Source organism: Megalops cyprinoides, chromosome 24 (genome assembly GCF_013368585.1).
Source record: "Megalops cyprinoides isolate fMegCyp1 chromosome 24, fMegCyp1.pri, whole genome shotgun sequence".
NCBI lineage: Eukaryota > Metazoa > Chordata > Actinopteri > Elopiformes > Megalopidae > Megalops > Megalops cyprinoides.
In genome coordinates, this window is record NC_050606.1 from 2,807,739 (window position 1) to 2,824,968 (window position 17,230).

General features: G+C 45.8%; 1 protein-coding gene across 4 annotated transcripts in view; it reads right to left on the minus strand.

The window, feature by feature from the left end:
- Positions 1-16,116: 16,116 nt before the first annotated feature.
- Positions 16,117-17,230, minus strand: part of LOC118770930 (myosin light chain kinase 2, skeletal/cardiac muscle-like) — a 33,968-nt gene continuing 32,854 nt past the window's right edge. For all 4 annotated transcript variants that reach the window (XM_036518718.1, XM_036518717.1, XM_036518715.1 and 1 more), the window contains 3 exons: positions 17,042-17,120; positions 16,881-16,939; positions 16,117-16,481 (listed from right to left, as the gene is read on the minus strand). In XM_036518718.1, coding sequence (XP_036374611.1) covers positions 16,886-16,939; positions 17,042-17,120 — 133 coding nt within the window. In that variant the 3' untranslated portion in view covers positions 16,117-16,481; positions 16,881-16,885. The remainder of the gene's footprint in view (positions 16,482-16,880; positions 16,940-17,041; positions 17,121-17,230) is intronic.

Genomic DNA, 17,230 nt, shown 5'->3' on the forward strand with positions numbered 1-17,230 from the left:
TTAACATTTTACCACTCTTTTCAGTGGAAATGATTTTTTCCTTTGATGTGCATAAGGATCAAAAATAGAACTCCCCCACTTTAGATGTAGCTCAGGTGCAGTTTTAGCCTCCCTCATAATCTCACAAGTCTCCACGGCAGAATAAATAGATATTACCTCAAATGTGTGGCTAAACTTCTATATCACAAACTTCAGACTGCTCGGGTTTCGTCCGGAAAAAAACCAGCTTTTCCATAAGATATGCTTAACGACCAGGACTGCCCTGACCAGAGGCACTTATAGTCCTGTCAGCCGCTCAGAGAGTAGTTCACAGATTACTCTCATAAAATTTACAGCTGGCAATGCCCCAGAAACTCCGATTGCCAATTAAATGTAATGAATGTGATATTATATTTAAGATGCTAATGAAACCCTGCCTTTTGCCCCAGAGGAAGGTTCCGTTGCGTTGGAGAGTTCAGTCATCAATGAGCTTTTATGTTTCTCAGGTGAGTGACGATGAAGCTGACCCAGCGGGGGGGGGGGGGGTGGGGGGTGGGGGCGTGGGGGGGCGGGGGGGGGGGGGGGGGGGGGGGTTTACGGTATCGCTGTGATGTAACGATGGAAGGTACAGCAAGGGGTACAGTGAGACTGTGAAACCAGACGCTGTCCCAGCGCAGCACTGCAAGGCCATTAGACGGGCTTCTCCGTTTCGCGGCTGCGCCTGCCCATCAGAGCATACAGAGGTGGGAGGAAAGATGAAATAAAGCTGTTTTCCTTCACTGCTGTCTGGGGTTGGGGGGGCACCCCAAAAAGCTCTGGATGATTGAATGCAAGATGCTAAAAATGACTTTCCAAGGCAAGGTGACAGAGCTTCGATGAGCATCCCTCTCTGGCAGAAGAGAGGGGGAGACCTAACCAGAGGGTCACGGGTTCGAACCCAGGAGGGGCAGAGCAGTGTGTACCCCTGAGAAAGACACATGAAACTGAATCACCTCACTAAACATCCAACTATACAGATACATAACGTGTAAAATATGAGCAATGTAACTTACCATTATATAAATATTCAATATATGCTCAATTTCATTTAAATTTAAATGCATGTGTCAGATCACAGATATTTAGTTAGAACCTGGTGTGAGAGAGTCAAGAGGCTGTGATTTCTGCTTCCAGCAGCACATCCCCTTTAAAGGTAGCCAGGGTTCCTCTGACCTGGGGGTTACCTCTAATGCTGAAACAGCTCCCTTTTTTCAAACAAAACTCAAAAAGAGCAGAGAGGGGAGAAAAAAGGGTACGAACTGAGACATGAGAGAATCCCGGCGTTCCTCAGACAGCTTTTGAACCTGGCCTCCCCCCGCTGCTCTCCCCGCTCTCCGTCTGGCCAAACCCGGCTTTTAGAGGCGAAAAATTCAATAACAGGAACTGGATCATAACTGGCCCGGTTTCCGGTGAGCGCGGGGTCTGCAGTGGCCCTCTCTGGAAAAGGCTGGCAAAGGACAGACAGGCTTAAATAACAGAGAGTGGACCCCGCCAGACCAGCAGGGCCTCAGACATTAGTACCTGTCTCTGCGGGCTTTCTCTCTTATTCAGACTTCTCTTTTTTTGAAGTTAGTTGGTTGCAAAAATCTCCCTGAATACTCCCGTCTGCCAAGGTCAGTAATAACTGAAATACTGTGGTAGGTTATGATCACCCACAAGTGGATATTTGATTTATTGGGCTCTTATTTTCCAAGACACATGAGCTGATGCAAAAAAAAGACCATTTCGGATTAGGCTCACAGCTCTCTGTATTTCTTAGGCTAAACGAAAATGTGAAAGTAAACTAAACATGATTAGGGCCCTGCCTCAGGCGTTGGTGTCCTTTAGCAAGCATTTGCTAATGTTGCAGTCCACATCAGACAGTGATTTGAGCCTAATACGTTGGGCCTGGGGGTTGTTGGCTCAACCAAAGTGGAATAGTGTTACATCAGTTGGTCCTGTGAAGGTAAAATCCAACCTTGGTGGATCACAGGATGTTAAAGGAGTTTGATGTGTTAGAGGAGGTGAGAGGAGTTAGATGTATTACAGGGTGGGAGAGGAGTTTGATGTGTTAGAGAGTGGGAGAGGAGTTTGATAATTTATAGGATGTGAGGAGAGTTTGATCAATTGGAGGATTTTTACAAGAATGCCTGCTTCTAAAATAAGTGACATCATAATGATTTAATAATATCAAATGAATAATATTTAATGCAACCATTTTTACGGTGAATAAATTACATATGAGTATTATATTCACAGACCTGCAGCCCAAATTACTAAACACCATATAATGAAATCAACAGAAGAATAAAAAAAAAAAAAAACTCATAATGACCCAGCTGCCCGTCACTCCCACTCGTACCCGTCCCCATCGATGACAGACAGGCCAGGGTCAGCTGCTGAGGTCAGCATTCACTCCGCTCTCCTCCAATCCCAGGGAGAGTGAGATAAACCAAGGGGTCAAAGGTCATCGAGATCCTTCCCTTGCAGCTGCGAGAGAAGGGGTGATCCAGACGAGATCGGATCTCGTGCGAGAGATGCTCAGAGACCGACCCCAGTGACCGAAAAACCTGTCTCGGGGGACACTGCCCCTCCCGCCCATGATGGAGAAGAATTTTGGCATGCAGCTCCGGAACACCCAGCCAAAGGACGCAGACAGCACTCCCTGGGTTCCAGGCCGAGCGAGCAGCCGGTCACCACGGCAACAAGAGTGACGCTGGGCTGCCCGAGGGGCGATATTTGTCGGCGGGTCACCTCCTGCCAGGCCACCTCCCTGTCACCACCTCTGCCTTGTTTAGTCTAAGTTGTCACTGTCCCTCGCTTTCCCCACAAGGCCAAACAGTCACAATTTCACTTTTCAGGCAGCGAGCAGGACTGCGGAACACATGTGCCCCCCAAGCTTAGATTCTGCACCTGCATCTCCTCCCAGCATGCCTTTCTTCCGCCCTCTTCCTCTGGGGTACGCTGCCCTGCGGCACCTTCCTCCTCAGTGTCCGTGTGGAACATCGGGAATGAGATGGAGCACGCTCAACAGCTAATTTTTAAATAAATGCCAGCGGCACCTCAGGGAACACAAGAAGCAACTAAAAGTAGATCTAGATTAAATGCATGCGATTAATGTCAACCACCTTACATCACAATTCAGTCCTTAAAGAACCAATATGGAGCCAAAGGGGTCTCTGTCCTGTCCTAATCCACATTTCTATTCCCACACTTGTTAGGGAGTATTTGGAGAGGGGTGAGAACAGGGGGCAACATTTGCAAACTCTTATCTGCAGTGCCCAGTTGTCTGGTGTCCGCCAAAATACACACTGGAAATGGGGCTCCCTGTCCTCCGCTCCCTGACCCCACACACACAAGAAACAGAAACAATCAATCTCCTAAGTTTACGCACAATTCGCACAACGACGTAGCGTAGTGTGACATAGCTGCAGCGTGGCTGTCCGATCTGATTCAGGGTTTATACTGCGGTGTGACCTGCTGTAGATGAAGAAGTAGCTCACACATGATCTCAAAGCGCCACCACCTGTTGGAAAGGCAGAATTACATGCTCCAACCATAGGAACATCAGTGCAGTCGCCATCTGGCTGGCCTCTTCTCCATACGCATGGAGCCGTGTAACGGTCACGAGTTTCCGGCATACAGCAATGGCCATCACCACTTCAGCTGCTCACCACCTCGAGACAAGGAAAAAGTGTCGTTTTGCATTTATCTGTGAGTGTTCATGTGTTGTAGTGGGTGTGTGTTACACGTTATAGATATCCAGATATCCTTATAAGTACAACTACAAAGACAGGTCAGCGCAAAGTGTCACATGTGTTTTTATCATGGTCATAATCCCGTCTGTAGTGATAATGTAGATGTGGTGTCTTCCCATTATAGAAGGAAGAGTGGGACTCAGGTGCAGCTCAATACTTCACTGTTTGTGTTATAAAGTCATATAACAACACTAAACAGTCTGTAAGTGTAGCACTGTATCTCTCTCCCTCTCTCTCTCTCTCTCTCTCTCTCTGTGAGTCTCTCTCTCTCTGCAGTTTGAAATTAATTTAATAAACAGTGACCTGGTGTACTCACTCACAGAGGGAGCTGCGATACAATCTCAGAAATGTTCCTCGGAGAGCAAACACGGCCAGCCAATCAGAGGCCGTTACACGCTCCGTGCTATGGCCCACGCGGGACCTGAAGGCCACCCGGCCGCCGGGGGGGGGGGTGATTTATGCAGCCTGAAATTAGTCACGGTTAAAACCCAGCGCTTCTCTGATGAAACGCGGCTGCGAACGCTCCATAATTGTACACCGCGGCGCAGAAGGCAATTAATAAAGCCCTTAACCCGCAGGAACCCCGAGGTCTGCACAGCTTCAGGGGGGATGCAGAGGCCTGGACAGCTTCAGGGTGAGCACAGGGCCCTGTTCAGCTTCCCGTGAATGTGTGTGGCTCCCTCCCGCCCCGATGCCAGCCCACCATTCCATGGCCCCGGTTCAGTTCACAGGCTACTGAACCACAGAGACATCTGGCCAAGATCCTGGAGCCACCGAAGAAGAAAAGTGCACTGCGCAGTGGTTCGGAGGACAAAGGAGTCACGTTTTTTTCATAGAGTCGTAAGAGGAAAGTTTCAGGAAAGGAGTTTTCTGACGTTCCCTTACAAAAACAACCGCAGCTTTCTCGAACCTGCCAGACAGCCATCTTCCTCGTCTTCACCTACCTGAGTGACTGACACACAGGTATGAACTCTTTGCCAGACAGCCAAAGTAGCCACAGACCCCATCCGTGGTTCTCTGACTGTACGTAATGTAATGTCAAGAAATACCACCGCCTTGCTTTATTGCGTTTAATTAAAGATGATAAACAGCGTTTTCCTGGTGTTCCCACTTCCCATAACCTACATGCAGGACAAGCAGATTCATGTGATCTTAGGATAAGTAGCTGTGTTGGAGACTGTGGAAGGCAGATTGGCAACGTGTTGCTGATGTGTGGTGAGGTTCCTGCATCACCCAGGCCAGAACATGGATGCTGCACATCCCTGCTGGCAGAGACAGGCAATAGGTCCCTGACAGGGATGTGCAATTCTTGTGGTTAAACGTGGGCTGAAAAGCGTTATTTAGTCGGTGTGCTAGTGTGGGGGCACTCATTCGAACCCAAACCGAAATGGGGGCGGAGTTGGAGAAACCCTCACACTTGCCATTCTGGAATTCCCCGGTCACCGAGCAGACTGATCTGCCCAGAACACTGTGTCGCTCAGTCCTCTGCTTCTCGCTGGAAGTGAAATACCTCTGTGTTTGAGCGATTTCGGAGAAACCCAGAGCTCTGGGCTCTGGAGGAAGTGGTTTTAGCAGAGTGCTTTCTATTACACGCCTCAGTAATCCAGGAAGGAGGAAGTGAAACGGGAGAGATGTCAGATTAACTGAGTGCTCTCTCCTCCTCGTCCCGCGCAGACGACCTGACACCTTACCCACCTCAGTTTCCAGCTCTGTGTCCGGAGAGCTGTTTTTCTAACTTTTTTTTTCAGAATATTATTAATATGAAAAACATATTTTTCTGAGAAAAACGTTCCAAGGTTTCTGGCAAAAGACAATGAGCTAGCGTTGAATTATTGTGACTCACATGTTTTTTCGAATAAGTAATAAGTTCTGGTTTTTGGACGGCCTCGGTCCCTGAGAAAGCTTTTTTTTTTCACTCCAATGTCATTAATTTATCACGCATGCGGTAGCTGGCAGAATGCAAGAATAACTTTATTAAGAAAATTGTTCCTGGTTGAAATCAAGTCAGGAGGCTTTTCCATGGCACGAAGTGTGCCAGAATATTCCCCTTCTGTAAAAGAGGCTCTCTCCTTGAAGCAGATAGGGAATCGCAGAGGATGTCGGGTTTCTGTTCTGTGGGGTTGCCATGGCTACGGGGAGGTTGAGGGGACGGCAGTGATGAGCCGCAGACCAGGTGAGGTCACAGGTGAGAGGTGGCTGTGCTGCTGCCTTCTGCAACCAGACATTCATTCAGTCCATGCTGACACGTCAGAAACCCTCCAGATCCAGATCTGCCGAAAAGGGGGTCTGGTGGCACACCTGGGTGGGGGTCGGAAAGGGGATTGGGGGCGAGAACTTGTTCGGGTTCATGGGTAAGATTTGTTAAACGACAGTGCTGACACTTCACAAGCGCTTGCTGTGCTGTTCCTGATGCTCCTGTTGAGGCTTAAAGACAGCTTCTTGCTGTACAGTTACAGAGTTGAAGTGTCTGGACAGGAAGCTCCATCCAGGTCTCCACCTCTTTGCTGGCCACACCCCCCAGGATCACTCCGACGGGACCCCTCCCAGCTCTGACAGACATGAATCCCGAAAAACTCTGGGGCTGAAAATAACCCAGAACGCTAGAAGAAGCAATTTTTCACCAACAAGACAGGTCGCCAGAACAGACCGTGGAAGAAAACCTGGAGCAGAAGTCCTGACTCAGAGCCCTCCAGAGCAGCCCAGCCACCCACAGCACACGAGCGGCCCGCTGCTCAGCCTCCTATTGGCTGCTGCGTTTCCTTCTGCCTTTCAGACAATGCAGAGCCCACACACAACCACTATGACTCACAAACCTCTCTCCCAATACGCCTTTAGACATGGATTTTCGATTTTATGCATGTTAAAAATAAAGTTATTTTCATTCTCTTCATTTTAGGGGCTTTGCTGTAAAACCACAATGCTGGTTTTTATTTTATAATCCCCTCACCCCCCTTCCCTATCCCTGAGAAGAGACCTCCATATTTTGTACACAGAATTATGAAAAACGAGTGGTTAATACCACTCGGTGTGAAGCAATGTGCAGTTGAGTGGTGTAGCAGGACCAGGGCTCCTAACCGAAAAGGTTGCTGGTTCAATTCCCCGCTCAGGCACAACTGTTGTACCCCGGGGCAAGGTACTTCATCCAGAATTGCCTCGGTAAATATCCAGCTGTATGAATGAATAAAAACAGTAACCTATGTAAGTTGCTTTTAATAAGACTCTCGGCTAAATTACTATAATATAATGTAATGTAATATACACGGTGAAGCAATGGTTCTGTTGGGGTTGCCGGTCCCCTGTGTCCCACCCTGAACTCTCAGCAGGTTTTCCCTGAACATGCTCGGTCACCCACCACAATAGGATCAAAAGCCATGCAAAAGAATTAAACTAGGCTCGACCGCACAAACAGGAAATGTGTGGTATGCTGGGAACATTTGCTTCAGCGTCATACTCTAACTCTAATAACATATTTATAAGATGTGTGTGTCTGGTTTTGGTGGGCCATATTATTATCTTGTTTATTAATCTGTGTATTTATTTATTCATATTCAGGCATCGCTTTTTAAAATTGCACATGGGTCATAAAAAGATGAAAAAGATGAATAGCTATATTACCAACATGCATTATTGTGGTTTGAGGGCATAGACATGTTTTTGCCATCATATCCCGGTGTTTAGATTTCACTGATTTCTAAAGAGAGAAATTTGTTAGTGATTACTCGCTGATTTCTTCTCATTATGAAAAAAGGAAAGCTGTGTGTGTACAAGCGCTGCACTGACGTGATGATATTGAGAAGTGTTTTGAACATGGAGAGGGTAATTCCAGACACTGGTTGCTTTCATATATGCTGTTGTTTCATGTGATTACTCCTCCACATTAAAAATAGATTAAATCTGTTCCAATCTTTAAATCTGCATGTTTATTTTAGAAATAATAGCTCCATGGTGCTGTGTTACCAGCGCATGTATGCAGTCTGACATTGCCAATCAACTTTTTTAATATCTGGCCATTTTTTCCCTGTTTCATCCGACAAAATATTTGGGCAGAATTGTGGAGCTGTGTTAAGAAACTTGGAATCTGAGGGTTGTGGGGTCAGTTCCCAAGTAGTAGTGCAAATGTTTCAGTAAATATTAAGTTTTATATATGGATGCCATGTAATCTGCCTTGAATAATCATGTCTGCTAAGTAAAAATATTATAATTAGACTATCATGATTATAATTATAATCATAATTAGAGCTAATATAGATAGAAAGAAAAGGGACAATGGTTGTTCGCATTTCAGCGCGAGGAGTGAGTTTGCGATTTCATAAGCCCGATCGCGGTGGTGCCTCTGCTTGCGGTTCCTGTTGTTAAAAAAAGCCGTGAGTTCTCAGAAGCCCCGACTCAGCTGTTTCTGCACAATAGCAGGACACGATCCACTCCTGGGGGGGTTAGCTTGCCCCCCCGCCTGTCCATCACACGTCTCAACGTGGGGGGTCCGGTCCCCACACTGCCGCGGACAGGCCCGCTGTGCCTCGCACTGCCAAAATAATGATTTTAATAAAGAAATATATATATGTAGGCGTTTATGAATTCAGCTGGATTGTATAGCAATATGAGAATATTAGTTTTAGTACTTAGTTTATGTTTAATGGTTAATGTTAATTGGTTTTAATGAAGACGGGTCATTTTGAATGTTGTGAATTTATTTATTTCATCATACATTTCATTTACAGGATTACATTACAGTTCATTGCACTGGATTGTGCAAATGAACTGTGCACTTTATTTTTTAAATTTTATTTTATTTCATTTTGCTGTTGTTTAAATCTAACAAATTATGACAAAGCTGCAATCACATAAGAATAAAGTTTGTAACTTTCAGAAAGAGTTGATAAAGATATTAATTCTTAATACCTTTGAATCAGCCTCAATGGTCATGTTTCACAGATATCAAAAATGTGCAATATTTTTGTGAAAAATATTTTTTGTAAAAATATTATCAACAAAATCCTGTTCATTTAGCAGTTTTTAAGCAATCATCAAATTCCAAATGGCTTAAAATGTATTAAAATATAGCATAGAACTTAATTTATGTGTTGTTTTCCAATTTTAATAACTGAACTGTTTGTACAAATTGTAAAATGAAACGCATCAATGAAAGCAGCTATTATGATTATGATGATGATGATGATGATTATATTATTATTTTATTATTATTATTATTATTATTATTATTATTATTCAGACACTCATATAAATGGTGACTTAAACATATTACAGCACAATAGTGCACAAAATATTACACACAATAGTGCACAAAATTTCTCCTTCATTAGTATTGCTTGTCTTGCTAAAGGAAAGATTCACGTAGCAAACTCACAGTTTAAAATAAACTCTCAGTCCTCACCGCTTCACTGTACAGTACAGTACAGATGTGTCCTTCAGACGGGGTAGTTTTGTGCCACTGATTTATTCCTTCCTGGCATTAAGGCACGAAACATCGAATTGTCTCCTCTGTCTGTTTGTTTGTTTCTCAAGCGTAGGCCGAACACAGCTGAGCGAAGCACAGGCCTCAGTCCCTAACAAGCTGAGCGTCTGGGCAAACTCTGGGCGCTCTAGCGAAACATGAGGTCCCACAACGCACCAATAACCCAAGTCTCCTAGTGTGCTGTAAATAGTCATATATCATTTTGGCCAGTGCTGAAGCTTTAACTTCTTCCCTCAAGGAATACAAAATATGCATTTTAATATAGGTTTAATATTACACGCTGCTTTGTGAAATCCACCTTTCAGAGGTTGTTCCTCTGTTCTGTTTTATTTTTTTTTTTTAGTTGTTGTTTTTGGCAATAAAGGGGCGTACTGGCTGGCCTGCAGCACGCCCAGAAACCCCATCGCCCGCTCCCACACGAGTGGCCCTGTGACCCCGCTTCATCTGGGAGTTCTACAGTGCCCCATCCCACCACTCTGAGCCGCGCTCTCGGCGCCTGGGGTTTCATGAGAACATTTTGCGGCATGATAACTGTAGGCAGATCGGCTGGAGTGTGTGTGTATGTGTGTATGTGTGTGTGTGTGTGTGTGTGTGTGTGTGTGTGTGTGTGTGTGTGTGTGCCCTGTGATGTTTGTGTTGGCTGAGGGTAACTGTTTTGGGAGTAGCTGAGAGCTTCTCAGCATTTCCCTGTTGATATGACCATCAATCAGGAAGACCTGGGTGGTGTGACAGACCTGGTGGTGGTGGTGGTGGTGGAGGTGGTGGTGGTGGTTGGCGGGGTGGGGGGAGGGGGGGTGGGATTAAGGTGGTCTTACCCTATCAGACAGGAGCCTGACAGTGGGGTGTGGAGATCTAAGTTGACCCTGCACACGTGCCCAACCCCGCTACACAGAGAGATTTTATTGGTGCTCAGCATTCCCGTAACTTCACTCCATCTTTGGCATCTTACAGGCATACTTCACTCAGTAGCAAATCGCTACTCAGACATTTGCATGAGTTATCCTGCTTCATTAGCGGCACACATTAGTGACTGTAGAGAGAATTCACCAGCCACAGTGAGATCCCCGCAATGTGTGTGCAGTACTGTGATTCACGCATCAGGCCTTTCTTCAGCTGACCCACCTCTGCGGCAACAGCAAGCCTCTCAGCTTCACTGACACACCGAGGGAGCAGCTGCTGCAGTAACAGCCCCCCACCACAAGAGGGGGATAGCAGGCGCCGAGCAGGGACTGCACAGGTCATGTTTAACTGCTTTGCAGGAAAGTACCACTGCAGAGGACATTCCGGGGGGGGGGACAGAGCAGGCCACCCACTGTCCCGGGTCACTGCTGACAGCTCGCTTTCTCAGAGGGGCGGTGGCACCTGACCGCCCCAGTGCCAAAACAAACTACCCCCCCCCCCCCCCCCCCCCCCCACCTGGCAACAGAGCTGGCCCCCACAGAAACAAGTCTCCTGTGACACTGCCTGGACCTAACAACCCTCATGCTTATGTGGAATATTAGTTTTTTTCTCCTTCTACGGCTTTTTCTTTCTCTTCTTTCCATGAGTGTCAGGGAAAAGAAAGACGTGAGAGCGTACAGTATGAATATGTCCGGTTTTTTTTTTGTTGGACTTTGCTCTGGTGGTCCTTCTCTGACAGAATCTCTCTCTCTGTTTGTTATCTTTAGGCCCCGTTAAGTACATCTGGTTTTGATTGCGCTTGTGGAGATTGCCTCGAGGCTTGAAGGGGGTGGGGGGTGGGGGGTGGGGGTGTGGGGGGTATTCTCTACTCTTAAATTGAATTTCTCACAGTTCCAAACTGGGCCGTGGACCAGAGAGTGAGGGGAGCTGAGCCTGTCACACAAGACTCCATTTAGCCCCGGGCCCTCGGGCCCTGCAACCTGGCCCCAATCAGCATCACCTGCTTGGCTGAGTGACCGCACGTTCCGAGCGCTGAGAGCCATTCGAGGGGTCAGGCCAGCCCCCCGCGTGTCCTGACACTGAACCAGGTGAACTCCCCTCGACCCCCGAACGCCTCTCCTTGTTCCCTAAACTTGCCTCCAGAGGGGTAGCCTGTGATGCACCTTTTTGTTTCGGGGTATATCAATAGGAAGGTTTCCGCAGGACTTTTCCACGTCTGAGGCGCTTTTTCGGCACGCTCTGAGGAGCAGAGGGCTGGTGGTAGTTTGCCCAGCCAATCTCGGAAATCGCTGATCGCAACAGCAGAGTCAGCGTCGTGTTTGGCTGCCCCGTTTCCCGGTAAGAACCGCACCGCGTGCCTAGGAAAGCAGAACACAATCTCTGGATACACCTGGCCGTTCGCATGACGGCTGCCGCCGAGCCAAGCCGTGTGCCGGGAACAACCCCCAGCCCCAGAGCACTCTGGGAAATATGCAGGAGTCACTGAAGGGGCAACCTGACCATAGAGCTGCTGCTTCTTCTTCTTCTTCTTCAATCTTTTAACCATGGCTAAAGTTTGTTCTGAAGAATTTGTTGTGATTCTGTAATGAATAAGATCCCTGAACTGTTGATCCTGTAATGGCAGCAAGTGCACTCTTCTTTGAAATCTCTTGGGGTATATACTGCTTTGTATTTAATTTAATTATGCCATTATGCAGTGAATAATTACATATTACACAATAATTACATAATAACTGTCATAATTACAAAATAACTGTCCTCGAGTCATGTGATTTGCTGAAACATGGCACAGGTACCATACCGTATACCTTTTCTGTAATCTGTGTGTGTGTAGTCATCGGGGAGGGGGCGGGGGTGGGGGGGTATGGAGAGTGACATTTCTGCTTTTCCCAACCTAACTTTTCCCAGAGACTCATTTAAATTCCAATAATGGGAAAATTAAGATAACATGTTAAAAAAAAGATGAATTAGCCCAACAAGTGGCTAATTGAATAAGGACGTAGATTAGATTAGGAGCAGTGGGGCAGGGGGTTGTGACAGCAGATCTGACGCCCTGCGGTGACCTCTGACCCGACTGGCTGACCCCCAGCTGCCCGACCTGGTGTCTCTCTGGCAGTCCGCCTTTCCTGTGACCTCGGCAGCGAGGAACAGAGCACTCGGCCCTTTTTCCCACATAGCTCGGTGAAAAAAAAACCTCCAACTCCGACTTTTAGTTTATTTTTTCAGGTGAACAAACTGTATCGCACTGCACTGGCCTCTCACTCAGGCTTCTGGAATCTTCTCGCTTTCATCCGCTGAGCAATCCTCGTAAGCATGCCCCTGGTCTCAACGCCAGCTATCCCAGGAGGCCCGGGGAGAAGAGAGGGTGTTTAATTATGCCAGCTGATACCCCCCTGGAGCCATGCCACCCAGGGCACTAACAGGGCAACGCTTTGGTTAGCATAGCCTCACCTGAGTTTCTTCTGTACTTTTTTCTCCGGTCATTGCATTACATTATTGTTATTTAGCAGGTGATCTTATCCAGACTAACTTACATAGGTTACAGTTTTACACGTTATCCATTTATACTGCTGGATATATACCGAGGCAACAGTGAGTCAACTACTTTACCCAAAAGTCCAGTGGCAGTGCCCCAGCATGGAGTCAAACCTGCACCCTTTTGGTTACGAGCCCTGCTCCTTACCACTATGCCACACCTTCGCTCCTGGAAATGGGAGTCTGGGGGGGGTCGGCAGGACTTGGCAGAGTTCCACTGTCAAATATACATTGTGTAATATTTCACATACAATTATAAAAAATGGCCATCCGATGGGTTGTGTCTAATGAAGAATGAAGAATGCCTGTCACGCCACTGAGTTGACCATCTTTGGTCACACTTCGTTTCAAGTTTCAGTTTGCAATGTGCGCAACCAGTTAATGAATATATTATTACTTATTAACATGATGTTTCAAAAAGTAGGTAGTAAATAGATATTAAAGTGTAATAAACATGTAATAAGACTTTACTATTGGTTGTCTGTGCACCACGTAGGTCAAGAGGAGAGCAAACTGTGCAAACTGTGTCAGACTGTACATTTTTAAAGTGAAATATTTCTACTCATTAACAGTTGTCAACCTAAATAATATCTGATAAGGTCAGACCTAACTTGCAATATTTTACTACCTTCTTATTCCCTAACAGTGTAAATCCTTTCAGAGTGATAAACGTTCAGGTAAAGTTCAGCATTGAAGAGTCTTCAGCATTTGACTGATGAGGGGTATCCATGGTTGCAGTGGAGGACAATTATGGGATGGGCAGACTGGGGTGAGGTCATCCTGCCCCTCCCTCTCCTTGAAGCACTAACGAAAGTAGTTAGCCTGATTGCACACAGACATACACACAGCATTACAGAGTGTGAAGTCAAACAAGCCACAGAAACGAATCTGCACATTGGACTGCCTCACAGACCGGGGTCTGGACCCCGAGGCGGGGCTGGGGTCGAGAGCCGAGTTCATTCTGGTTGCCCGCTCCACACCTCCCCATCGGGTCATGACCACTGCTAACTCAGCCCTGCAGCTCAGGGGCTGTGAGGTGATATTCTGGGGTGAAGGGGTGAAGGGGTGAAGGGGTGAAGGGGTGAAGGGGTGAGGGGGCACAGTTTGGGCCGCGTCTGTTGGAGAACAGGGTGAGATGACCATGGAAACCTGGCCCCCAGGCGATGGGTAGATAGGAGTGCATGAGAGATTCTTAATGGCCTGTACCGTAACGGCAGTAATGTGGAGCAGTCCTTAAAGAGGCTGGGCTCAGAACCAGTCTGCCGCCTGAATCTGTGGAGAAGCTCTGCAGCTTGCATGATGGATTCAGCCTGACCTGCTTCAGTGAATCTCCATCTCCATAACTGGATTGTATGTAAAATGTAAGCAATAAAAAAGGACATCCCCCCAGCTTATAAATGAACACAGTACTGTCCTTAGTGGCAGCAGATTCATCGGCGAGTATGTACAAATTTAGTTTTCCGAGGATGTGGCTATTGAGAGGGAATAGATATGACCCCCATATCTTAGTCTGCATTACCCAAGTGGTGACTGGAAGGTTGTATGAATGAACCATTGGCCTGAATCCTTAAATCCATTTTCTGAAAATAAAAAAAAAGATGATGGATGAATTTGGAAATTTCGGAAGTTTCCATCTAGATGGAACAGGGGAAAAAAAATCACTGATTGTACAAATTCTAAAATGAATACAGGTCGTCCAGTTCATGACTGGTTTTCAGTTTTCTTATTCATATTCTTATTTCTTGTTTTCCTTTTTCGATCACGACTTCACCAGTGGTAAGATTTTTCTTCTTGCACTGCTGCCCTCTGGTGGATATTGAGGCAAACAGCTCAAACGACCAGGAAACCAGCAAAAAAGAGCAGCGAAAGAACTGGGCAACACAAGGCTATTCATTCTAGTGTCCTTCAAAATATGTCATCATTTGAAGCTACGCATAATGTAATGTGCACATTATTAAAATGAATCTTTATTAAAAATTCATACTGATAATAAATCTATTAACAACAATGACAGAGTGAGAAGAAGAGCAGCCTTGCTTATTTTTACATTGACGATCGTAGCATTACCAAAATTTGCCTCAAGGAACAGTAATATCTGGTTTAAAAACCTGTGATTCGTCTGTAGATTCCTGGTTACCTACACGTGTGCGCTATGTGATCGTGTGCATTGTTTTGGATATGATGAATGGCCTTTAATTAGCAAATTTTAATTTGCTCATTTCCTTAAAAGAATTGAAGTGGAGAGAGGTGCAGAGGTCGTTCAGACCAGGCCTACCTTCAGCCTTCTGTCTGAATCAGAGTCTCTTCGTTCAACTCCTGTGGCGTTTTCACAGGGACAGTAGATTCTTACTTAAAAGCACTGAACCCAGAAAGAGATGTGTGGTAAGACTTTGTTTTAATATAAAGTAAAAATAAAGTTTCATTTTTTTTATACACACATGTACAGTATGGTTTAAAACTTAAGGCACATAAAACATATAAAAATGGTGAATGTTCCTAAAACACTATTCTCGGAGTGCACTGATATTGAGCTAATGTTGATACAGACACGGAGAGACACTACAGCACATTCCTCCCGACTATCTTCCAAACAGTTTTATATTTAAACATAACTACTCGTTCCTCAATTAAGCCCTGATTACACTCAGAGTGCAGAGATAAACCACTGGAAAAAAAAAAGAAATGAGTCGCCATACATTAATGAAACACACACAACAAAATCGATCGATGTTTATGTTTGACACCAAGAGGTGGATTGAGCTGTGAGAAAAGCAGGCGCTGCAGCGGGCACCAAAACGCATTCGGAGTCCGTACAGAAAGGTTCCATCGAAAATATTCCAGAGAGATTTCATTCCGGCACAAGATGCAGAAAAGAGCAGCATTACAGTATTGGATAAAAGATTCGACAGTACATTAGTTCCTTGTTAGGGAGATCAGCCTTGCTGGTATAACTACTTTCTGAGAGAAACTAAATACAGAGAAGTCAACGACAGCATTTCATGTGGCTATATTCCAAGATGCACACCTATAAAGTGCCAACACAGATGTGAAACAGGACTGAAAAACAGAAACTAACAAGACATCTGATGTGAATTTGGGGCTTGATAAAACAGATTTACAATAGGGAAAAAAAACACTGAAAATCATAACATAACATCAGAACAGTAATCACAACTCTGCTAAAATGATTCATTCAACTGTGCTAACGGGTGCAAACACTTTAGTAAACACTTTTCAGGGAACCTAAAAGTCTCTACATCCAAAACCAAACTGATATTTTAAATGTTATAGTTCACAATGTTAGAAAACCGTACTCAACGTCACATCATTCTAGCTAATGTTAGTTAGATTAAGTCCATCTTAGGGTTGGCTTCAGTCTCTGGATTGTGAAAGCGGTGTCTGCATATACTACACGCTCCTATAAAGACCTTTCAGGATGCTGTGGGGGATGACCAGATGGCCCTTGGGGAAGCATGTCACTGGCGCTATGTTATGGTAAGGTACTAGCATTCTGTAGCTTATAGATGGTTCTAGAACAGGGGTGAGAGCAGAATTCTCCTGAGGTACTAGCATTCTGTGGCTTGCATTGGTTCTAGAATGCAGGGTGGGGGAAGGGTTCTGTTGAGGTACTAGCATTCCGTGGCTTACAGATGGTTCTAGAACGGCAGATACTAAGGTCGCTGTGCTGATATACATATGAGATGCAGAGAGAAACTTCCAGAAAGCGTACAGGTACAGCGGTGTTGGTCCAGGTGGGCGAGGCCTCGTGTCATTGAAGCACCCAGCGCTCGAGGGTGCCCGACAACAGATACCCCAAACTGGATGCCAAAAAAAATTTTAAAGAGACAAGAGAGACAGAGAGGGGAAACTTGAATGTCCTGGGCTGTGATGCTTGCTGGTGGCACACATGCTTTCTTACAAGAGCTGCTCTTTCTGCACGCACTACAGCAACAGAACACACTACAGTAAGGTCCACTGGGAGTTACCAACATTCACTCTTAAATTCGGCTATTTTCAACATTCAAGCAGTGAACATTGCCTTTTAATGTTTCCCTGCTCTAAAATTAGCTGCAATGACAACAGCAAAAACGTCATCGACATGTAATCCCTACGCAAAGTGGTCTACTGGACAGAGGGAAGCACTACAGAGCAATACATCAAAATGCATATATTCCTCTGTATTCCAATGGGAATCTACTGCGCATGATCTGACTCACCTTTTTTAACTGTCAGGGACAGGAACGCAGGACGATCGCCGTGAGCGACACATGTTCTTCTGCAGAGAGAGAGAAGGTCAAGCACATTTCAGTACCTGAGCAGCTACAGTACCGTTTGGGTCAGAACTGGCTTCTATCAGGGTCCGACTGAGGCACTGTACCTTTACATGGAGGTGGTAGTGAAGATCTGGGTCCGACAGCCAGGCATGCCTAAGGGCTTCGTCAGCATTTAACCTCCAACTGTACACACACACACACACACACACACACACACACACACACAAAAACAAAAGCATTACACACATACAAAACAAACAAACATATTAATTTCATCCTTGCACTTAAGGGCC